A 24,807-nucleotide genomic window follows, 5' to 3' on the forward strand; every position below is an offset into this window, starting at 1 on the left:
GGTCTGAAGAGACAATCAGGTCTGTGACTTTAGAAGGTATTTCTGTTCCCAAAAAGGATTATAAGAGCCAATCAAAATATTTAGGAAATTATTCACACTGTTTTTTCTGTTTAAGATGTTTTAATAAAGATGTTTTCCCCCTCCCTCACAGTGTACATCAAGCTCAGATAAAAAATAAAGGTCTTACAAATGACATTTTTCCAGTGTTTTTTTTCATGCAATAAAAATAGCTGCTACATAAATCCCTCCTGATCTCTGAAAAGGAGCCACAGTTATTTCCAAAAAATAGAATTCATATTTTTATCATATGGGATAAACCGGGGGGAGAACTCAGGAAAAAAGAGGCTTGTATATAAATTGTTTTTAAAAGGACATGCATAGAAGTGAACATGCGCCATTTATCAAGAAAAATTCAACTTATTCATGTTAATGTTTTCTTTTTCAGTTAGGAGAAAGAGGCCCTTTATGTCCCAGACTACATCAGTTTCTTGTAAAAATGCCAAAATGAACAGAGTTTACCAACTACAGTCAGGGCAAAATATTCACCAATACCTTCCGACTGTCATATTACAGGCCTACAGTATAATCATGTACAAGGCATTTAATAGACTTCAAACTGCAAAATGTTGTACGTCCTATTCAAACATGAAACAAACGTTCACATTCTTCCTATTTCAAACACATACACACAATTAGTTTAAATTACATTATACAATATCTGTTAAATAGGAACATTAAAGAACTTCAAGAAGCAGCATATAAATATATACAAACTGACTTGAAATGGTATGATTCCCCCCCTCCCTCAAAAGGAAAAAAGTTATAATTGCTACACCAAGTTTTGAAACAAAATGTTTCTGTACCTAACATGTTTGTGTAATAAAATGTACAATACAAATCTGTCTCACTCTCTGCTTTAAAATAAAAGGTTAAGTAGGGTTTTGTTTTTTTTTTAAAAAATGCATATCATGATGTAAGCAACGTAGTTAAGTTTGGAGCTAGAATTCTGATGCATAACTGATCACTCTCCAACCTTGGTATTAAAAACAACCCATAATAAAAAGCCAAAAAAAACATTTAACCCTAGAACATTGTCTTCAGGTTAGAGCTGGAGACTGTGCCATCCTCCATACTGCTCCAAAGGACTTGATGCAGCAGTACTTAGCCATTGCATCTGATGAAATAAGGCCACTTCTTCCTTCAGCTTTCCCTGATTACAAAACCAGTTCAAGGTCCTTATTTCTTAACAGTTGCACCAATCTGAAAAGACTGACTGCAGATAGGTCCTAGTCATAGTTCAAAGTCTTGCAATCTCTGCCAGTTTTGCACGATATTGCAGAGCTCAATCTTCTGTGTCTGGCTGCACTCCCAGCATGGCATGAAGTTCTTCTGCTGTGTACCCCAGCAGGTTTTGTAGGTCACATACAAACCGGTACACGTAGCGTTTCCCTGATGTTTTGTGGATGATGTTCTTGTCATAATAATAGCGCAGGCCTCTGCTTAGTTTCTCATAGTTCATTTTTGGCTTGTTTTTCCTCCTTCCCCACCGTCGTGCCACCTTCAGCCCCAAAGGGGAAGGGGGGGGGAGAAAAGAAGAAAAAGGCAAAACAAACCAATTAAAGCATACTTTCTCAGTTAGCTGATAATAGGAAAATTAAAACTTATTTAGCAGCCAAGTCACTTTGATGGTTCAAATGCTATCAAATCAGTGAGGCTACTTGAGTGAGTAAGAGCTGAAGTCTTAATCTCTGAGTTATTGGCCAAACTTTGATTAAAAGGAATAAGACCTAGGGTCTATGATGGGGTGGGCAAACTTTTTGGCCCGAGGGCTACATTGGGATTGTGAAACTGTATGGAGGGCCAGGTAGGGAAGGCTGTGCAAGAGAAGAGGTTAAGGTGAATTCTTCTCAAAACAACTACACAACTCACACATGAGGTGGTTAAGTCACTTAAGGCCATATCCAGAGCTCACTGAAGGCAACGGAAGTCTTTTCATTGACTTCTGTAGGCCTTGGATCAGGCCCTTTAACTGCATCAGAAAGGGGTTCCATTGTCAATTAGAGGGTTGGAGTTTATTCTGTTAGTGACTAATTTCCAAATGATCACAGAAGTCATTTGATGTACGTCTAAAAACAGATCTTTGAAGGCCTCACTATTCTGTGCATCTGCCCCGTTTCTCTTAATTCACAGAAGTTTTATCAGTTAAGTTACTTTCCTTAAGCAATGCTACAAGTTAAAATGTAAAGGCAGCATGCAAAGAGACTACAATACACTAAACTTTTATGTACACCTAAGTACTTGACTGATGCTCTCGAAGTCACCCAGCAGTAAAACATTTACAGAGGCAAAGACTCCTGATCTTGTAAACACTTTGCCTTCAGGGGTGCCTTTCATTGATGTAGGATCAGGCCCTAGATTTTTATTCAGTCTCAATTAGCCACATACCTCATCTGGATCAGCAAGTTTAAACTCCCATCCATCTCCAGTCCAGCTAATAAATGACTGACAGGATTTGTCTGTTAGTAACTCCAGAAGGAATTGCCACAGTTGTATAGGTCCACTGCCTGTAAAAACCAAGAAAAGTAAAAATTATTATATCTTTTAGTTATGGCTAATAAGGCACATACCATAATCCTAAGCTTTATCTAATTGATATAATTTTAAGATGTTTGGCTGAGGCAAAGAACTACTGTTTCTGTAACAGGAATCTGCTGAAGGATACATTATAATAAACAGAGTACACTATTTTAATTCAAAGTAGTTATTCGAACCAAGCTTTGCTTCTTCCCCACCCCTTCACTTCATTCCTTTCTGCTGGCATCTATATTTAAAACCTTAAAGGTTCTAAACTAAAGTCCTTGACCTGATGAAGCTTCCAGTGATGAGCATTTTGCCTGAGTTAAGTAGTCTAGGAATATGTGCTTAGTGGGTGAGTCAGTGCTGGTGAACTCCTTGAACTGAAGATTTTGTCTGAGTTTCCCTTCTTTTTAGGCAGATGGAGCTCTACCAAAAATAGAATGCATTCCAGGTTTTAATACAGGCTGTTTGTTCATGAACAATTTCTTCACTAATAATACAATATTCTAGTAAAAAACCAAGGAGTAAGGGAGGTTGAGAGGTACACTCTTCCTGTATCAAAACGGACATATACCCACACAAGAGATATATTGTGTGACATCACTTGCCTGTAAAGCCTGCTAGAATTGCTGCTGGTATAACTGGTTTCCCTTGCTCTACAGGATCACTTCTTTCTTGAATGTAGTCTTTGAAAGACATTGTAGGTTTGTTCAGACAGAGAGACTGGCTACAATCATCTTCAAAACTTTCATAAGAGGGCACACGTTGTACATCCACTAAAGAGGATTGGCTGTTCCAGGACTGAAGTTGAGAATCTGTGCTTTCATAACTTTCTGTGCCGCTGTCACTTGATTCATGCTCTCTGGCCTTACCTAAAAAATTAAATAATGGTTATTATTCAGTTTATTTTGTATGTATAAGCCACATTAAGGAAAAAAGTGCACACAGAGTATAGAGCCTTAAACTAATAATTAGCAAATGGATAAGGTAAATCTTACCAGAGTTATCCATCAGCAAGTTCAGATTGTTTGTGAAGTCGTGGGTCATGGAGCAGTAGTTCACGCTGACCGTCTCTAACTGAGCTTTGGGGAACATTGAAAATTCTTGTTCTGAGCTGAGGAGATTTGGTCCTGCAGAAGTCTGACACAGGTCACTCAGGAGGCTGGCTTTGGGGTAGCTATGCATTTGCACACCATAAGGGGCCTGTTCTGTATTAAAACCTAAAATGAGAAGGGGGGGGAGGAGGGAAGGAATGAATTAGTTATTCACTACAATCCTTCTCATAAATGTAATACCTTCACGTAAGCAAAACAAAACCAAGTCAACCCTTCCACTGCAATACAGACAGACAGTTATGCCACTAAAAAAATATTTTTAAAGCTGAAAACCTGACTGGGTAGGAACAATAGGGTATGGGTTTAATCCAAAGTCTACTGAAGTCAGTGGAAGGACCAATTGACCGCACTAGAGTTTAACCAGGTTCTGTATCACACAACCAGTATCTGTTGTATGATTCACAGATTGCCAGTTGTGCACAGAGCTCTGTGGTTTCCCAGAATGACAGAACAGATAGAAAGTGCTGGGGAGGGGGCTAGGTGGTCCATACCAGGATTCCTCTCGTTAACTGATCAGCAGATTGAGAAATACTGTGCTGAAAATACGACCTCGTACACATAAGCAGCCTGTGGGGAGAGATATGTCAGGAGAGGGCCACTGGTCCCTGTCTTCTCCCTCCCTATTTACTCCATCTGCTCTCCGAGGCTTCATATTGCCTCCACCTTCCTTCTACCAAAAAGAACTAAACATGACTCCTGCTGGAACCCCCCCCCAAATCAGTGCTGCTTTTAGATTCAGCCTGGTAGTTGTGGTAATGGCCAATTTGCACTAAACACTTGATTTGTTCAGAAAAGTTATGAAATCCCAAATTTGTTTTTGGTAAATGAATTTCCAAAAATAGAGACTTGACTTTGATTAACCACAGCTTTCACAGTGTCTTTTTTCCTCCTGGTTTCACGGACTCCAAGGATTTGCCTCAAGAAAATATCTAGTCTGATTATTTTCTGTGTTCAAACCAACTTGCAGAATTACAGTTTATGATATCACGTGCAGCATAATGCTAAGGGATTTTAAATGTCAACCAAGTCAGGATACCTACTTAAGTTGTTATTGACCCAGTGTGGGACTGAGGTAAGATGAGAATTTTCAACATATTGGTCCTGTGTCTTCTCTTGACTGTCTGAAAAGAGAACAAATATTCTTTTTGCACATCTGACCAGGACATTATGGGGAACTTCAAGGCAACTGGAGGTATTTGTGACAGTCACATGAAGTTAGTCACCAGACATCAAACTTTCAAAGAAATAACTGCTGGTTGGGAAAATTTTGTGCCGATGGAATTCTAATATTCAATCTGTCTAAAAATCTGCAACACACTTAAGGACCTGATCCTGCAAACACTTCAGCAATTGCTTCACTTCATGTACATGTGCAGTTCCATAGAAGTCAAGGGGATTATATACATGTACTTAAAAGTTTGTAGGATCTGGGCATTAGGTAAGTGTTTTACACACAGGACTAGAACAGTGAAAAGAAAAAAGCAAAACAACCAAAATCCAGCTACACAAAAGAACACTCAGCTTCCAAAGTTGTTTAACAAATGCTTAAAAGAAAGACAGCTTATGGTAACAATGGGAAAAGAAAAAAAAGAGTTCTCCCTTTTTTCAATAGATGTTTTGGCTCTCATCTTGTTGGATGATTAGGGTGGGTAGATCCCTGCATCCATGTGAAGCCCCTCGACAAAATTTGTCCTCATCTGTCTTGTCTCAATGAAAAAGACCCTCAAGCGTCTGTCACTCCTACATTCATTCACTGACTTATTCCAAAACACTGGTAAGAGTCACTAGTAACATGACTTGACCTAGTTTGACTTCTGGTTACTTTTTTTCCCTGATTTGAATTATATATTGCATCAGCTCCATCCTAATCTCATTTATAATCAATGACTCTTCTGTATAAAACTGCTGCTGAGACAACTGCACAGTCTGCCAGTAATTGACAAGCTAGAGATGACTGATGATTGCTTATATGCTCTCCAGAAAATTATTTTTTTTAAAAAGATACCTTTGATAATGTTTACAGATTTTAAAAATTCACTGAGTTTTAGGCAATTACAAAACCACAACTCTGAAATACATCACAGTTTTGTTTGAGGGGGTTGCTTTGTTAGGCTCATAGAGCAGGAGTCCTTTTTGGCTCTCTAGTTACCTTTTATCATCTGTTCCAGGTGTTCCCACAGAATGTCACCTACATAATCAGGAGCCAGCTCCAAGAAATGTTCCTTGCCCAGGTTGCACAAATCTTGGCCATTCATGACAAACCGAGGAAAGTTCACATTTGCCAAACTAAACTCCCTGGTAGCCCAAAAAAGCCATTGGCAAACCTGCTGTTCAGTCCATAGCCAAGGATCTGCAAATGAGGCGGGGGGGAAGGTAGGGGGAAAAAGAGGGGAGAAGAGAAAAATGAATATCTAGAGTTGCCTCTAAATGTTATGTTCATAAGAACCTAAAATAAGTTTAGTTAAAAAGATAGAGAGTGAGGGCTCATGTTTAAAAAGTTATCTAGGATATCTACTTCTGAAGCTCAAATATCAATGATTTAGTCATAATTTTAAATAACTTCCCTAATTTTTCCTTCTATATTCTTTTAATCAGTGGATGAGCTCAGTTTACTTGCTCTTCTCATCAGCATAATTTTTGCACTAAAAAAGATTATAAAAATGAAAGCACTTACTATTTGGGATACCCAGACGACACTGTTCCTTTGCAAAGCCACTGAAAGTAGCTTTTAAAGCTTGACTCATCACGGCCTTACTGCATGGGGTTAGGAGAGGCAATTCACAGCTGTTTGACTCTAAAAGAAAGTGGGAGGAGGAGAGACATTAGCATTTAGGCTAATGGACGAGACAAGGGAGAATCCACAATGTTACTTAAAGAACAAGCAAAGGAAGCTTCTAACTATAAAATGGGACCAAATATGGCAAGCCCTATCTGTAATAGTTATTTCTATGCCAGTGTAAGATTGTCGCAGCTAATGATGCAGACTCAGATTGACTTTGGTAGTAAGAAGTATGCCTTTGTTATGTAGAAAAAAAAAAAAAAAAAAAAAAAAAAAGAGTACTGGTGGCACCTTAGAGACTAACAAATTTATTTGAGCATAAGCTTTCATGAGCTACATCGGATGCATTCGGTGGAAAAAACACAGTGGGGAGATTTATAAATCTTTTTGCGAATACAGACTAACACAGCTGCTACTCTGAAGCCATTTGTTATGTAGAGTCAATTATCTTTATGAGATAAGATGACCACTTCTTCCTCTTCTCTCCTCTATAATCTGAGAGCCAAGTGACCTCTTGTCAACTCTGGATATCCTGCTCTGAGTTTGAGAACTAAGTAACAAGGAGGGCAGCAATGATGAGTTGGCTTGTGGATACATTTACCACTGCACTAGATTGAACGTCAGACCCACTCATGCATAGATCAGTCAATTGAATTTGTGGGGTTATGTATTATTCAATGGCTAGAATACAATACATTTTGGGTCACAAGCTAGTTCCCAATGCCAAATTTATGTAACTGGCCGATGATCCTGGTACTTGAATTTTATGCAGCCATAAATTGTTATAAATTCATAATCTAGATAATGAACTCCTTAGTTAATGCTGCAACCAACTTCCATTCAAAGGAATAATTTAGTCCCCATCCCATCATCATCTTTACTAGAAAGATTTGGCATGAAAATTTCCAGACTTCTTTTGGAAGTAAAGAGCATTTTCAAGTAAAGTTTGAAGAAAATTGGTCAAATTGTTTTTGCATTATCTGTCATTTTAAAAAGTTACCCGGATTTGATATTCTGACTGGTGTCTTACATTTCCTTGGGTTCCCTCTAGCTTGGAGCCAGCCAGTCAATATTTCTTCAAACTTTCAACTTCCCACAAATCTCTTTGAAAACTAGTGCACAGATTGTAGTTGACACAGTTAGGTTGAACTCATGTTGTTAACAATTGCTATATCTAATAAAGTTAATGTCACAGGGAGTGTGTGCATACGTATGAGATAAGCTGTCAGGCTTTAGGACTGTGCATGAATCTGCAAAGCTAATCTAGCTATCTATGGTCTGCAATGAGCTCCACATGAGCAAGCAGGTGAACCTCTGCACACTTGTGAAGCTCATTGCAAGGTTGAATAAAAACTTAGGTGCAACACCCATCGCCATTGTATCTGAGTAGCTTGGGAATAAGCTAGTCAGAGAGATCTGAGGTGAAGGTAAATTGAGAACTTTGAGTACAGTCCTGCTACAAGGATTTCAAATGTGTTACTTATGCAAAGTTTCTAAAGCTGCAGAATAAACCTGAGGGAAAGGGGACCAAGGACCTTGCAGAGTTCTAAATTTATACAAGTTCAGCAGGACTAAATAGAGCTCTAATATTCTGTCTTTCCCCATTTTAAAAATACACCAACTTGAGTTATAGAAATGAACAAGTAAAGGTAGGTAAAGATTATTAGTAATGTTAATCTTAACAGATACACATATCCAAAAGACCTTTTTAATTCTGCCTCAGTATGCCTAACTGGCCTTCTGCAGACAACAGATCCTCTTATATTCACACACCCTACTACAGTGTAGGTTTCTGCTATGGGAAGCTGTAAGCCAGCAATAGAACTACTTGTGCATAAATTTAATGTATGTAAACGTCTGCATGACTGAAGTCTTAAGGTAATATTTAAAAAAGTCTTCTCTATTATTAAAGATTTATTGTTGTGCATTGTAGGTAACAGTGACAGAAACCTAGTTAGAGAACCCAGCACTTTCTATTTTGACTGATGTGGCTGATCAAATTAAAAACGCAAACAATATTTACCATAAGAAATTGAATCAAATCCAGTTGGTACTTCTTGAAGGGTTTGATCTTCATTTAATGAGGGAAAATATCCTGCAAACAGAGAGTTTGTGACATCAGAGGCGTCAAATGCTGGTTGATGCTGCAAAACAGTTTAGAAAAAGAATATTCAGTGTAAGTATTCTGCTAGAGCATTGCTAACAGCAACAGGAAAGAGGACAGGTTAAGTTTGTAGGTACATTATCTCCAGGTACTATCTTCTGAAAACTATTAAACCATGAGTTCAGAGTATAAACAAAATAACTATTAATGCAATGTTAAGGGTTGCATAGTTAAAATAAAAATACAAAAAGATTCCAACAGCAGTGTTCACTTTCCTGTGTGGCACATTCTGTATGTCCTATGGTAATCATTTTTTTACAACATGAACAGTGATATACTAAGCTACACATTATACAAAATAAATGAATGCTATGTTTATATAATGCAGATGAACTAATTTTTCTGTTATGTTTCCTATCCTTCTGCGCCAGACCCAAGATGGTGTAAATAAGAATAGATCACTGACTTCACTGGAGCTAAGCTGATTTACATAAGCTGAGGATCTGGCCTTCTGATTTTTAACTGCAACTCTGATACACTAAAATGCAAAAGAGCTGTGTTTAATCTTTTCAAAGACAATGCTGCCTGCATTAAATTGTTAGAAGTTAAATGACCCCAATTAGGCTTTGGTGCTTCTACCTCCATGGAGGTGAGAGGATCAAGTTCCCAGATGAGCAGTTATTGACTGGAGGCAGCATTCTGCAAGACTGTTTGAAAAGGCTGCTTTACAGTGTGACAGCTGCATCTTTGAATTAAAGATAGACTATTTTAAAATTGAGATACAATGAAAATTACAAACTTTAGTTATAGTAGGCACAACTAGCAGCCATTTTAACCTTTTCTATAACTGAAGTTTTATTCTAACAGGTGTGTATCTAAATTTTAACTGATTGTTAAATTGTAAAGAGATATTAGTATCATTTTTAGCCTTGTAATAGACAGCTAATGATAATGACTTCCTTTAAGTGCTAATTATTATAAATTCACTAGTCCTTCTATTATAACAAAATAATTGCCAATGTGAAGACGCAAGTAGGTTTACTTACATTTTTGGAAATATTTAATCTGAATGACATTACTTAAGACTGTAAAACAGTCTTACATGATTTATGAAGTCAAGTCTTTTCTTAGGTTTATTTTATTTTTATGGTTTAGGTAACCCGATTGTAACAACTACTGCATTTCATAAAAAGCAGCTTGTTAATCCTCAGCAGTCTCTAATGAGCCTTTGCTAGTTTAAACCAATGAACAAGAATAAGTAGGACTGGCTATAATAGAATGTTTGAGGGGGAAAAAAAAATAGTCACTTTTATTAAAGATTACAAATATTTGTAGAAAAACTTGTCTATCATTCAAACTCTGAAGTGCTCTATGTGGGAGGTGGTGTGCATGCAAAGTTATTACTGAATCTCCCAGGCCACATGCACCCCTTCTTCATAAATAGGTCTAAAAGTTAGAAGCTTTTTCTACAAAAGTGAGCTGAATAAGTTTACACTTAACATGCCAACCAGTCATGAAAGAGACTTGTAGCAACAGGTAGAGGCTATCACTAGACATGCCTATTGATGAGATTTAAAAACAGAAACAAAAGCCACAACCCAAACTTGTGGATACAGTATTTGGAAAGCTACAGAACACAGCAATGATACCCATATGAGAGCATCTGCAGTAAAGGGGAGCCAAAGACTAAGGCATACAATATCTGTAGACTGTTCCTATTTGCTTAGGCATCCACTTAAATGTTAATGCCAAGGTACAGATTTCTGTTGAGAATAAACTAATGCTCTTCAGCATAACACAGATTTGCTCTCAATTGACTGTACTAACTTAAATTGTTTTTGCAGAATAGCATATTAAGTATCTGGTCTTTCCTGAATCCACCATGGTTCCTTTCTGGAGTTTACAGCTTTTCTATTTTGGTGTATGGTACTATTTGTTTTCTAAACTGGCTGGGCAGAAACTCAAGACAGACACTTTGACTTGCATGTAGTATTGAGGCTGTTTTTTATAAAAAGTTGTTATGCATTTCAGGGTGCAATTCATAGCAGCCTATGACCCACAGAAGGAAGAGGCTGACATGAAGAAAAATCTAGAAGTCTTCCTTCTAATGGCTAATTTAGTCCAAAAATTAACTCTGCTGGTCAGCTCAGTCCAAGTAATATTGTTCATACCAATTAAGATTGTTCATGTACATATGATAGCAATAAGTCAGAGTAAAGATACTTTAAAGATTTGTGTTATCCATAAAATAGTTGTTAAAACCAGCTGGTCTGGTCGGCTACTAAAAAATTCTTTAAATGTTAATAGATAATAGCTCTGATTCACCATTTGTATCTAGAGAAAAGGCCAAGATCTTTCAACATAATCTGGAAACTCCTGTATTTTGTGTAAATAATGACCCTTACAGTGACTCACTGGAGGGAAAAAAAAAGCAGTAGTATATGAATGAGTAGAAAGCATACTGTACCCATGTCTCATGTTTCAGAAATGTAAAATGTATTAGTTAATGTTTGAACATTGCTCTGAATAGGTAATAAAACCCCATTTGGGATAAATCCTGCTCACTTTACTCAGTCAACCAAAAAAAAAAGGGGGGGGCGCATTATGTGGTTTATTGGCAGTTATGTATAAATTTAGTAATAAATTGTGCAAAACTTGAAGCAAATCCGAAAGAATATTTTACCATTGCATAGTTGATTCCAAGAGTTTTAAGGGTTGACCTAAGATTGTGACAAATTGTAATCTACCTCCAATTTCCTTTGTGCCTGGAATAACTCCTGCACGGGAGAGCACTCAATTCACAAATTTCACATAAAGCTTTCTATTATGCTCTATGAAATGAATATTTGGTTGCTGGTTAGCAAAAGAAATTATATAAGCCGGAGGGGGGGAGAGGAGGGGAGAAAGGAGAAAAACAAACAAACCAACCACACACACATTTGTAACAGACTTTAAATGAGATTGTGATATAGCCTCAAACACTGGCATTTCTCATAGCTTTCTAGGCCAAAAAGAATTTGACTGGTCTTTATTTGCTTTGCCTTGATCACCACAATACAATACAATACAAGCAACCAATGCTGGCTAAAGACCTTTCATGAATAATTACAAAAAAAAAAATATGTTAAATGCATGCCCTTGCAGACAGTTACAAAAATGAAATCTTAAATTCTGTTTTTTCTAACTTGTCCTCGCTTTGTAAATATCTTTCAAAGCAAGTCAAGACATTTGAACAACTGTTTTACATACCAATACCATACTGAATAGTCTTGTTTTCATGCATTTTACTCTAGATTTTCATTTGGTAGATTTGCACATAACCAAAGAGAATCTAATTTTCCCATCTAGACCAATGCTTTTATATACACATCAGTCCTGTCAAAAGACATTGACAGCCTTGCATGAAGTTAAATGTAAAAAGACCACCTAGGACCTAGCCCTGCTGCCCTTACTTGCACAATTCTGATTGAGTTCAGTGAATTGGAAATCAGAATCTGACTTTTCATCTTGCTTTCCAATCTTTAGGATGGATTTGTCAAATGTATATTTTCCTGTTTAAACAGTGTCCTTTAAATGGCTAGGTATGAAGTGTTTGCTCCTTATCTTATAGGAATAAAGATCAACAAGAAGGAACCCAAATGTAATTAACATAGTCTCTTCAGCATGCACATCTCTCACTAACATGAGAAATATGTGCATGGAGTGGGAATTTAGGCCACTTGTTTTTAGCATCTCTCCTAGGAAAACTCACCTTGAGCATTCCTCTGTAGACATTAGACACAGGAGCTACCTGATCCATGTTCTTGATTCCAAAGTCACTCATCTGAAATGAAAACAGAAAATATGAAAAATTTGTTCTTGCAGAAGGTGAGAGTCCATTAACAGAAGAACCTTATCTGCTCTATTGTAGAGCATAAACTTGTAATACAACAAAATGCTTCATTCAGAGAATCCTCTGACAAGGCAATAATATGAAAGCTTTCATCTTGAGTACTTTGTCCTCAACACTGGGCCTGATTTATACATTTTGAATTGGGATGAACTCCATCAAAATCATTGACATTAAAATGTTAGGAGACATGTGAGAAGCAGATCAAGCTTAGTATACAAGATGAAAGTCTTCCTAGTGCCCAAGTTGGTTGAAATTAAGTTTACAGGCCTATAGAAATTCTTTGCTTTCCAACTATTCATTGCTTATCCCTAGGTGTCTTCAAGTTTTGGTTCCAGTGCCTTAAATGTTCATGCTTTGACTTTTTGAATTTTGACTTTGTTTACTGGGATTTTTACTAAACACCCATAAATGACTTACAACTTTCCCTTTCCAATTAGGGTGTGGGGCTGCATGCAAGATTTAGTGACTCGTCTTTGTTTTCACTCAAACTGTTTTGGAACTAAATCTTGGACAATATGTCTTTTGGGACAATCCAGAATACACAATCAAGTACTGAATACAGGTTGTTTATAATGTGAATTGTTAGCCTGAGAAAAATGTAGCTTCTGATAGATGGATACAAGTTTCAGTTATTTACCCTTTGACAAACAGTATTTGGAGACTATGCAAAATAAGCAACAACCCATTGTGAGCAGATGTAATTTCACAACACTACAGGGGTTAGGTACTTTGAACACATCAGAAGGAACATGCATTAAAACATATCTCTTAAAAAGCTGACTGGCTGTCTCGATGGTATATATTTTAACTATTACCCATTTTACATTCTCTCCCTTTTTATGGAAATCGCAACAGAGTCTATTCCAAAGACTGATCCGAGTATTTATTAAAAAAAATATCCCCAAAGTGTTACACTACTGTTTTGCGCACTCAGAACTTAACATGTAACCAAGTTTGGTAAAAATATTTGTTTGGGGATCAACTGGCTGCCAAGTTTCTGCCTAAAACCATCTTACTACAGTTACAAACTCAACATCTTAAGAGGGTTTGTAATATAAATGGGACTGATAACAGACTTGTCTGCAGTGGCATAAAAATACTGTCCTGTGGCCTATAATACAGAAACAGAATTGTGTGTGATTTTATGACTAATTCTAATCTATATTTGACAAAATAGTGAAATATTCATAGCAGCTCACTCAAACAGAAGGCTGTAACGTAGGCTTACGGGCATTGCTCTGGCTTATCATAAGGACAAACCACATTGAATGTAAATGATCTATCAGAATCCACTGAGACATACCACACAACAGAACCACTAACCCAGGAACCTATCCTTGCAACAAAGCCCGTTGCCAACTCTGTCCACATATCTATTCAGGGGATACCATCAGAGGGCCTAATCACATCAGCCACACTATCAGAGGCTCGTTCACCTGCGCATCTACCAATGTGATATATGCCATCATGTGCCAGCAATGCCCCTCTGCCATGTACATTGGCCAAACTGGACAGTCTCTACGTAAAAGAATGAATGGACACAAATCAGACGTCAAGAATTATAACATTCAAAAACCAGTTGGAGAACACTTCAATCTCTCTGGTCACTCGATCACAGACCTAAGAGTGGCTATCCTTCAACAAAAAAGCTTCAAAAACAGACTCCAAGGAGAGACTGCTGAATTGGAATTAATTTGCAAACTGGATACAATTAACTTAGGCTTGAATAGAGACTGGGAATGGATGAGTCATTACACAAAGTAAAACTATTTCCCCATGTTATTTCTCCCCCCCACCCCACCCCCCACTGCTCCTCAGATGTTCTTGTTAACTGCTGGAAATAGCCTACCTTGCTTGTCACCATGAAAGGTTCTCTCCCCCACCCCCCTGCTGCTCTTGATGGCTTATCTTAAGTGATCACTCTCCTTACAGTAAGAAAAGGAGTACTTGTGGCACCTCAGAGATTAACAAATTTATTAGAGCACAAGCTTTCATGAGCTACTGCTCACTGAAACCTCTCCTTACAGTGTGTATGATAAAACCCATTGTTTCATGTTCTGTGTGCGTATATCAATCTCCCCTCTGTATTTTCCACCAAATGCATCCGATGAAGTGAGCTGTAGCTCATGAAAGCTTATGCTCTAATAAATGTGTTAGTCTCCAAGGTGCCACAAGTCCTCCTTTTCTTTTTGCGAATACAGACTAACACGGCTGCTACTCTGAAACCTGTCACTGAGACACTGTTCATTTAAAACTTTTCCTTTCATTTTGTCTTAGCACAATGCTGGCTTCCCCACCTTCACAGAAAGTGTTTAGAAACTAGTATTAGTCCATAAATGCCATATCAGGAAAAGGTCAGCCCCACCATTCCCACATCAAAGCTGTAGTTGTTAAAAAACTAAATTATTTCTCCCCCCCTTGGTTACTTCTATACACACACACACACACACACACACACACACACACGTAAAAAAGAAAATAAAAGTTAATCAAGTACTCAAAAGAAACTAAGCAAATCAAAGAACGTCTATGCAAAACAAATACAGCTTGCTGTAATGATAAACATCCAAAGTATCTATAAAAATAAACCAATAAAACCAGCCTTTTCTCCTCTCCTTTGTCCCATCACTCAAAATCCTAAATATTTAAACTTAAAGACTCATTTTGTCAACTGTCCTTCCACATACAAAACAATGACTGAAAATAGAAAACAACTGCATTTGAAAGGAATACAGTCAGGCAAACTCCACCTAAATATGGAAAATGCTGATTGGTGTGATTTTGTGGAAATGAGAACACAATATCCTCTCTCTTTTATGAGCGTGTTGGTAACGAATAGTGACCTCTCCACGGTTCAGGTCATAAATTCACTCAAAATGTCCCTCATTCCTCCCCTGAAGATATTACAATTTTAAATTAACATCGTATCCTGTTACTCTGAAAAGGAGCAACAGGATTATAATGAATTTCTAAAGCTTTTTAGTCTCTGTTACTACTCCTTATAATTTAATAGTATCTAGCTATGAGCCTCAACTTCTAGATACAGCTGCAATTAGTGATGCAGAAATGCTTTTGCATACATTTTCCAATAACCTTAATTTTTGGCCCATCATTTATTGTAATTAGTCTGAAGATTTCAGGTGAAGTCCTGGCCCCGAAGTCAATTGTAATCTTGCCAATGACTTCAAGAGGACCATGATTTTACCCGTCTTTTTTTTTGGTCTCAGTAAGTGTTCACAATACAAGTAGTATTTAAAAAGGTGTAACTGACATTTCTTTCAGTATATTAAACTGGACACTATTTCTCTATGCCAGTCTGTTCACTTGCTATTTCAAGCACACAATCACTTTCACTTTGTCAGTGTGATGTTTTGAAGGCAGCTGGAAATAGACTCTGTAGCACACAATTATGCGCCAAAATCCTCATCAATATTTTTTTTTTCCTTTGATCAAATTCTTCAAGTACAACTTGTATGACAAATGAAAGGATACAGTTATTCATAGTGTTACCAGTTTGGGTGATTTACCAATGAGGCAAGGGTTTCCAGCTCGGTGATAGGGAACTCACCAGCATACTGGAAAATAAACTGGGCTGAGTGTGCGATACAGATCTTTGCAACAGAGACACTTAAAGTTGGAGTATTTCATTGGGTTGGTGAAATTGTTGTTATTTTAAGTTCTTAAAAAGGCATAATGGCTCAATGTGATTGGGCCCCACTACCCACTCCTCCACTAAACACTGACAGCCGATTCTGGTTGGCTACAATGAGTCTAACTAGCAGAATGCCTTTGTCAACACCTGTGCACGGCTGAGAGTGGATGGAACCGGAACAGACTCAACAGGATCAAGCAATTAACTAATACTTCTGAATGCTGGTCAACTTCTTTCAGTAATAACCAGGTACTTCCTTTACCTAGAGTAAGCCTGTACCTATTCAAAAGAAAAACTAAAATCTGTGTTAATATTTGAGGCCTAACTAATTAGGCAGCTAGTCTTCATAGGCTAGATCCACCAGTTCTTCCCAAGCAAAACTCCATCTGACTTCAAAGTGTTTCTTATAATGGGCTTTAAATCAATCAAGCTCTTCATTTCTAAGTTTTATTCGATTCCAGTTAGTAGTGACGCTTCCTTAAATACACGATAGATGACTTGTCACAGTTGACACACTTGCCCATAAAAAAGTAAGGTGTAGAAATCACGCAACCAGACCTACCAAAAAAAAAAAAAAACAAAAACAAAAAAAAAAAAAACCCCACACACAAACCAAAAAACCCCTCAACCTTTAAACATAAAAAACCACCCACCCAAACAAAAAAAAGACCAAAACATCTGATGTATCTGCCTATCAAATGGAGGCTTAGAAAAATATTTCTAGATGTATCGGGGGAGGGAGAATCTATATAGTTCTCATCCAAACTCCTGGTTACTGGTTTTAGATCCCCCAAGGGATTTTTAAAACTTGGATTTAATTTTTTTTTAGTTGACTTTATACTGCGATGTACATAGACGCCTATGTAAAAGCTGCTGCTGTTGAATCTGTTTGCTCCCCCCCCCCCCCCCCGCCCCTCAGCCCTCTTCTTCCCCACGGCCCCGTATTTGTATTGTAAGGTCACAACAAACAGTCTTAGTGGCCGACATGTCAGCCCGTCTTTGCTATTAAAAAAAAAAAAACCAAACCAAACAAAAAAACCCACCACAGCCCTCTTTGCCCCCCAACCCTCAGTCACATCTAAGTGCCAACGTTTCAGCTACTGCTCAAGCTTCCAAAGGATCAGGAACAATTTATAAAACAACGGTTAAGTAGGTGCCACCTTCTTCCTACCACACTAGCCGAGTAAAGGAGAGGAGGACTTGGGGCACCTGAGAGACTAACATTTATTAGAGCAGAAGCTTTCGTGAGCTCCAGCTCCCTGCCTCGGAGGCATTGGGTGGGAAAAACAGAGGGGAGATTTGCATCCGAGGCAGGGAGCTGGAGCTCAGGAAAGCTTCTGCTCTAATAAATGTTAGTCTCTCAGGCGCCCCAAGTCCTCCTCTCCTTTTTGCGAATACACTGACCCGGCTGCTGCTCTGGAACTCCTCAACGTTTCTCACGGCGGCGCGGCCAGGAAGAGCCTCCCTGTACCGGGAGGGGGGGGGGGGTTCAAAACCCAATTTCGACTTGCCCTCGCCGCTTGACTCCAAATGGGCTCTCACCCCCCCAGCCGGCGTCCTCTGACTCGCCGATATAAAACACAGCGATTCCCAAAGCGGAGGAGGAGGAGGAGGAGGAGGAGGAAGGGTCCTTCCGCGCACGGGGCAGCTCCCGCGAAGTTTGGGCGCCGGGGCAGCTCCCGAGCCCGCTGCGGGGGCGGCTGCAGAAGCGGGGGCCGGTCGGCTCTGGCGGCCGGCGTGAGGCCAGAGGCAGAGGCTGCGGAGCCACGCAGCCGGGCCCCCTCCTGCAAAGCCATCGCGCCCCCCGGGGCCACGCCGTCCGGCTGCATCCTGCGCCTTACCTGGCCCGCCCCGCGCCGAGGTCCCGCAGGGAAGCTCTCCAAACCCAGCGCTCGCTGCTGCTGAGGCGGCGGCGTCCGGAGCCCAAATCGCCTTCGCGCGGTGGCTGGGGCGGGGCGCTGCCTCTGCCCGCCGCGGCTGGTGGCTCCCGAGTGCGCCGCGCTCTGTGCGCTCCGCCGAGCCTCCCGCGGGCTCTTCAGCGGGCCGGGAAAGGGGGCGGAGCGCGCGGGCCTGGCCTCCCCGCCTTGGACGAGGAGGCGGAAGAGCCGCTTCCTTTCCTTCTCGCGGGTGTTGCCCTTTCGAGGCTCCCGGGTGCGAAAGGCTTTCACGGGGCCCCCGCCTCTCTCCTCCGTCCGCCTGGTGTTTTCTTCCCCGAAGGCAGGGGCCCAGCCTGCCCCTGAGGACTTTACATCACAAAAGGAGAGAGCGGGGGGAAGAAACACCTCTGTCCTCTGGGCGCGACGGGCGTGAGTCTCTCCCAGAGTCCGGGGCACTGCTTCCTCACGGATGCTTTTGTTTGACCAGTTCAGACTGGATGTTTTTCTAGAAGCTCGGCTCTAGGCATCATTTGGGGGACGTGCTGTTATACAGGATCAAAGAAGGGGGGGGGGGCTTGACCCAGGAAAGCTGATGCTCACATAAATCAAAATGCATCCGATGCACTGAGCTGGAGCCCACCAAAGCTTATGCTCTAATAAATGTCAGGTTTCAGAGCAGCAGCCGGGTCAGTCTGTATTCGCAAAAAGGAAAGGAGGACTTGTGGCGCCTGAGAGACGAACACATTTATTAGAGCAGAAGCTTTCGTGAGCTCCAGGATGCATCCGATGAAGTGAGCTGTAGCTCACGAAAGCTTCTGCTCTAATAAATTTGTTAGTCTCTAAGGTGCCACAAGTCCTCCTTTTCTTTTTGCTCTAATGTGTTAGTCTCTAAGGGGCCACAAGTCCTCCTGTTCCTTTTGCGAATACAGACTAACGCGGCTGCTACTCTGAAACCTGTCAAATAAATCTGTTAGTCTTTAAAGTGCCACCGGACTCCTTGTTGTTTTTGTGGATACAGACTAACATGGCTACCCCCTGAGACTAGATCAGTGGTTTTCAACCAGTGCTTAATTTGTAATGAAAGAGGTGCCTGGGCTCACACATGTAGGTGCTGGGGTTCAAACCATTTTTTTTTTTATAATCATACCTGATGCTGCAAGCCCAAAGGTGCCGGGCGATGAACTTCCAAGCCTAAAGGTGCCAGGGGTGAGCCCTGACACAAATTAAGCTGTGCCAAAGGGGGCAGAAATAATTTAGTTTTCTAATAACTACAGCTTTGATGTGGGAATGGTGAGGCTGACCTTTTCCTGATACGGCATTTATGGACTAATACTAGTTTCTAAACACTTCCTGTGAAGGTGCGGAAGCCAGCATTGTGCTAAGACAAAATGAAAGGAAAAGTTTTAAATGAACAGTGTCTCAGTGGATTCTGATAAATCATTTACATTCAATGTGGTTTGTCCTTATGATAAGCCAGAGCAATGCCCGTAAGCCTACGTTACAGCCTTCTGTTTGAGTGAGCTGCTATGAATATTTCACTATTTTGTCAAATATAGATTAGAACTAGTCATAAAATCACACACAATTCTGTTTCTGTATTATAGGCCACCGGACAGTATTTTTATGCCACTGCAGACAAGTCTGTTATCAGTCCCATTATATTACAAACCCTCTTAAGATGTTGAGTTTATAACTGTAGTAAGATGTTTTAGGCAGAAACTTGGCAGCCAGTTGATCCCCAAACAAATATTTTTACCAAACTTGATTACATGTTAAGTTCTGAGTGCACAAAACAGTAGTGTAACACTTTGGGGATATTTTCTTCAATAAATACTCGGATCAGTCTTTGGAATAGACTCTGTTGCGATTTCCATAAAAAGGGAGAGAAGGTAAAATGGGTAATAGAGTTAAAATATCTACCATCCAGACAGCTGTTTTCAGCCTTTATTTTCATTTGTGTATCCCTAAAAATTTTGTATGGAGGTGTGGACCCTTTTGAAAATCTTAGACATAGCCCACGGACCCCTCAGGATTGTAACTGCTGTTTTATGGCAACGACAGCCTTTTGCGGACCCCCTACACATAGTCTGCGAACCCTCAGGGGTCTGCAGACCATAGTTTGAAAACTACTGGGCTAGGTGATCATCCTGGTCCTGCCTTGCCTTGGAATCTGTGAAGCTAAGAACATCACAAGCATATAAAATATTTAGTTTTTAATTGAACCAAATGATGTACCAAACTATTGTAAGATGAGGTGTATCAGGCTCTTGGGCACAGAGCAACATGAAAATAGTTCTTCAAGTCTGCCTTCCAACCTGTACAATATTGAGTGCCATGGTAGAGGATGTATCACATTAAACTGATACTGGGTTTTCCCAGGGCCACTGTAACCTATGTAAATGGCTTTGTTGGGTATTGTCCATTTATCACTGTAGATACTTCTAAGGATGAAAAAGCACAAATGTTGTCATTCGTTCCAAGCCTGTTTATTATTTCTGATGGAGGAGTGGCCATGCCAAATACTAAATTATGGGATTGATGCAGGAATTTCTGGATGAAATTTTATGGCAAAAGATCATGGTCCCAATGGCCCCTTCTGCTCTTGTATGAATCTTCTAGAACTGAGTACCTTTCACTGAAACACTTCTTGCTATCAGCTTGATAGCAGATCACAGCTGCTGTAGAATCACACAGAGAGATGCTTTTGAAGTAGCCAGCTCCCAAACCATTTAAAGAGTTTTAGATACAAAACCAAGACATTTAATCTTATTCCTTTAATTGAGATCATTGAGATATGTAACCAGGATTCTGGAGCTCCACCACATAGAAAGGATAGACAATATCTTGGGACAGCTAAATATTTATTGGCTGTTCTTTTTAATGTAAGCAACAGGGAACTGGGGGACAACAAGTGAGAGTTCAATCTTCTGGGTTGCCTCAGGCAACAAACCTTAGAGCTGACTGTAAAAGTGTGTTTTTTGTTGTTAAGAAAACCTGGACCTCTCTTTACCTGCAGGACTGCAGTGTATTTATTCTGAGTCTTGGTCTTTCTCTCCCCCTCATTTATTTCTAGGGTCACAGTGATAAAATTCATGGACCTTTCAGGTTTAAGATAGTTTGCAAGAAACCAATGGTATGTATTTGATTCTGTTGCCTTGTCTGAGACACTGACTGTTCTTTTTGTATCCTGTAAAAAAATATTTTGCTAAAGCTGATGAAATTTTCATTGGTGACATGTGACTTTTTGTTGTATTAGGGGACAGCACAAGCTGGCTTTTTCAAGCTCTCAGGGGAGATAAGAGGATATTTTAAAGCCTATGTCTCTGATCTTTTCTGAGCTGAATTTCAATGTAGTCTGTTTTTGACTGTTTCAAGGGATGCAGAGTAAACTAAAGATTTTATGTAAACAAAGCTAAATCTTCATAGGGTCTCCTGGTTAACAAAAGAAAGTGCCCTAGGCATGCCCTGTCAATACAAAATCCCAACTGCCTTGTCTTGCTGCTCTTTCTCTCAAATGGAGCAGTAGTTTATGCAGAATCCTGTTTACTTATACAGGCGCAGAACTGTCCTACTGATTAAGGAAGACAGGCCTAGGTGTCTGCACAAGTAAGTACATCCATTTATTGATGTCTGAATATCAGTGACATCGTAGCAGAATTTTCTAAAGCCTTCACAGTCCATCACTAACTTTAAGTACTCACAAAAAGAAAAGGAGTACTTGTGGCACCTTAGAAACTAACAAATTTATTAGAGCATAAGCTTTCGTGAGCTACAGCTCACTTCATCGGATGCATTTGGTGGAAAAAAACAAAAAACAGTTTTGTTTTGTTTTTCCACCAAATGCATCCGATGAAGTGAGCTGTAGCTCACGAAAGCTTATGCTCTAATAAATTTGTTAGTCTCTAAGGTGCCACAAGTACTCCTTTTCTTTTTGCGAATACAGACTGACACGGCTGCTACTCTGAAACCTTTAAGTACTCAGCAACTGATCTTCCAGTGACATGCCACATGCCATACATCCCCTACTGTGATGACCCACCATTCCTTCCACAGTAACTTTCTCAAGTTTATATCTAACTCTATACCTTTAACCAAAGTGCATCGGCTTGTGTCTGTTGTTTTCCAATGTCAGAGTCTTCTTCCCTCCAATAATATTTCTAACAGAGGCATTCGTTCTCTTTTCTGTCCAAGAGATACGCAAGAGTCTTTGCCAGTGCCACCTTTCAAAAGCTTCAGTTTCCTTCTTGTCAGCAGCATTAACTTCTCACAATTCACATCCATAAATTTCTATGGAAAAAATTAGGTTTTTCATCAGTCACTCCTTTGTGCATTTCAAGGTGCTGTGGTTTTTCCACACTTTCTTAAGAGAGGCCATTCCAATCTTAGGCAGTTCTAAAGAGATCAGAAGAACCTTCTTGGTTGGATATATATGATCCCAGATAATTAAAATAATCTACTGCCTCTACAGTTTGTGATTTCCACTTGCATCCCGTTTTTGTTAGTCAAGTCATGCACATGTATTTTGTTTTCATCACATTCCTGAGGAATATTCCTCAGTAACTGTTTTTACAGATTCCAGTTTTTGTTGCATTGCATCCGTCGTTGTAGCAAAGAGTGTTTCATCTGCATATCTGTGGTTGGTTAAGAGGTGTCCGCCTCTGGAGATCTCAGCTCCTTCCACTTTGTTAAACCTTCCAAGGCTTGTCTCATAATAAATTCTCTGTATAAGTTAAAGAGGCTTGGGAACAAAATACATCCTTGTCTCACACCCCCGCACAGTGGAAAACCACTCCCTGTCACCTACTGCTATTTGCACTGTGTTCTGTTGGTGGGCTTAGAGACTTGCAATGAGTTCAATGAGTTGCTTTGAAATCCCCATATCTGCAAGTATCCTCCAAAGATGGTCATATTGGGTGGCATCGTATGCTTTTGCGCAGTGTACAAAGCCCGTGATCAATGGACAATTGTACTCTTTTCATTTTCAGTGATGTGACAGTCATGATTTACTCATGTGCCTTGGCCATCCCTGAAACTAGGTTGTTGTGGTATTAGTTCTGTTTCTATCCTTTGTTTCATGTGATCATGGATTACCTAGAGCAGAACTTTGCTTATGTGAGAATCAGGAAAATGATCCAATAGTTACTGCATTCTGTTTCCCTTCTTTGGTATGGGCAGAAAAATCCCTTCATCCAATCTTCTGTCCAATTTCTAGTCATCCATACGCCATTACAAATTTTCCACATAGCCTGTGAATCTGTCTGCTCAGTTTCTCATAGTCTGTCCTGCGTTCTTCTGTCTCCAAGCCAGTCTCTTTCACTCTATCATTTTCTTACCAGCTCAAACAACCTTTTCAGTTAACCGTGATTTGGGCAGAGACTTACGTTTGGGAATGTGTGCTTCGGTGGTTTCAGACATAACAATTTTTATTATGGGAAAAGCAGAATAAACACAAGACTGTCTTGGTCAAATCAGAGGGACAGAGAGACTCTGAGACCATAGTGAAGAGAAATCACTTTTGAATATTTTCCCACTGGTTTTAATTAACACCCTTATCCCACCAAAGACTTAGGAGAGTAAAGCCTTAAAAAAAAAAAGTATGAATAATTGTATGTTTTTTTCTTACAGAATTTGTTCTTATAAGTCAACCATGTCACTTGTTTTATTCATTTTAACAACAGTTCTGTACATAGTATCTTCTGCAATAGTTTCAGATCACTTAACATTTAAAAGCAAATTTAAAATCATTATCAGATGTACACTTAAAACTGGTACCTGTTCAACTTTGTGAATTTGAATCAGAAGCAGATAGGAGAGTCATGACATGTGAGTACTCGTCAGGCCTTGAAAAATCTGCTTGCCCCTGGAAAGTGAGATGCTTCCCCTAGTGAATGTAACAGCCTTAAAGTGTCAACTTTTTGCACAATTTTTCATTCAAAACATTTGTTTCTCGCTCTTAGTGAAAGTTGAGCTCCCCAAGAGGAGGTAGAGTGGTCCATCCGATAAGGCACTGGACTGGAAGTCAAGAAACATAGGCTGTATGACCCTGATTGCTCTACCATTGTGTGTCTTTGGGCAAGCTACTTAACCTCTCTGAGTCTCCTGATTTGTAATTTGTGCATAATAATGATACTTTGTAACCCCTTGTAAAGCACTTTGATATCTGCAGATGAAAAGTATTATAGCCCTGATTCAGAAGAGTATTAATGTAACTCACATTCTAGTTTAACTCTTGCTTTCATTCATAGCATAACTCAGTAGCTGTTACTTTTATGTTCAGATTTCTGTACTGGAATTCAAACTACCATTTGAACATTGATTTCACATCTCAAAATCAGGATTTTTGGCATTAACAATTGTAGCTTCTTTTAGTGCTGGTGGTGCAACTTTATAATTCCCCCATTTGCTGCCCCTAAATAGTGGCTCACCTGCAATTTGTGGTTCTAGAGGTCTGTACTCTATGGCTTGTAGACCAGTTTCCTCAAAATTAGATTCTTGAATTTAATACTTTCCTCATAGTGTATCTTCCATATAGCTTTTTCTCAAGCCTCTAGATAGGGGCTTGATACCTGATTCCTTCTGTCAAATGTGCACAAATCAGGCAAATTATGACAGCACACTTTTAAGAGAGACACAAAAATGGCTTGATTTTGATGATGACATTTCTTAATACAAGAAAGTCCTGATCTAACAGGGTGGCATCTGCTAAACTCATAAGGGAAACAATTATAAACTGTATGTCAGCTGGATAGCAAGAACAATTATGCCACCATTAATAGAGGGGAAGCAACTCTCAGAGAAGATAAGATGACAG

At 39.5% G+C, this 24,807-nt stretch overlaps 1 protein-coding gene across 1 annotated transcript; it reads right to left on the reverse strand.

Annotated features, from left to right (window-relative positions):
• Positions 1–216: 216 nt before the first annotated feature.
• Positions 217–18,145, reverse strand: ETS2 (ETS proto-oncogene 2, transcription factor). Its single transcript, XM_038374069.2, has 10 exons — positions 17,961–18,145; positions 12,327–12,398; positions 8,495–8,615; positions 6,367–6,486; positions 5,842–6,042; positions 4,733–4,813; positions 3,576–3,797; positions 3,186–3,449; positions 2,446–2,564; positions 217–1,558 (listed from the first exon to the last, which is right to left on the reverse strand). The coding sequence occupies exons 2-10, from the start codon at positions 12,396–12,398 to the stop codon at positions 1,343–1,345; spliced, it is 1,416 nt and encodes a 471-aa protein (XP_038229997.1). The 5' UTR covers positions 17,961–18,145; the 3' UTR covers positions 217–1,342.
• Between the last annotated feature and the right edge of the window lie 6,662 nt (positions 18,146–24,807).

The sequence above is a fragment of the Dermochelys coriacea genome, chromosome 1 (genome assembly GCF_009764565.3).
Source record: "Dermochelys coriacea isolate rDerCor1 chromosome 1, rDerCor1.pri.v4, whole genome shotgun sequence".
Classification (NCBI taxonomy): Eukaryota; Metazoa; Chordata; order Testudines; family Dermochelyidae; genus Dermochelys; species Dermochelys coriacea.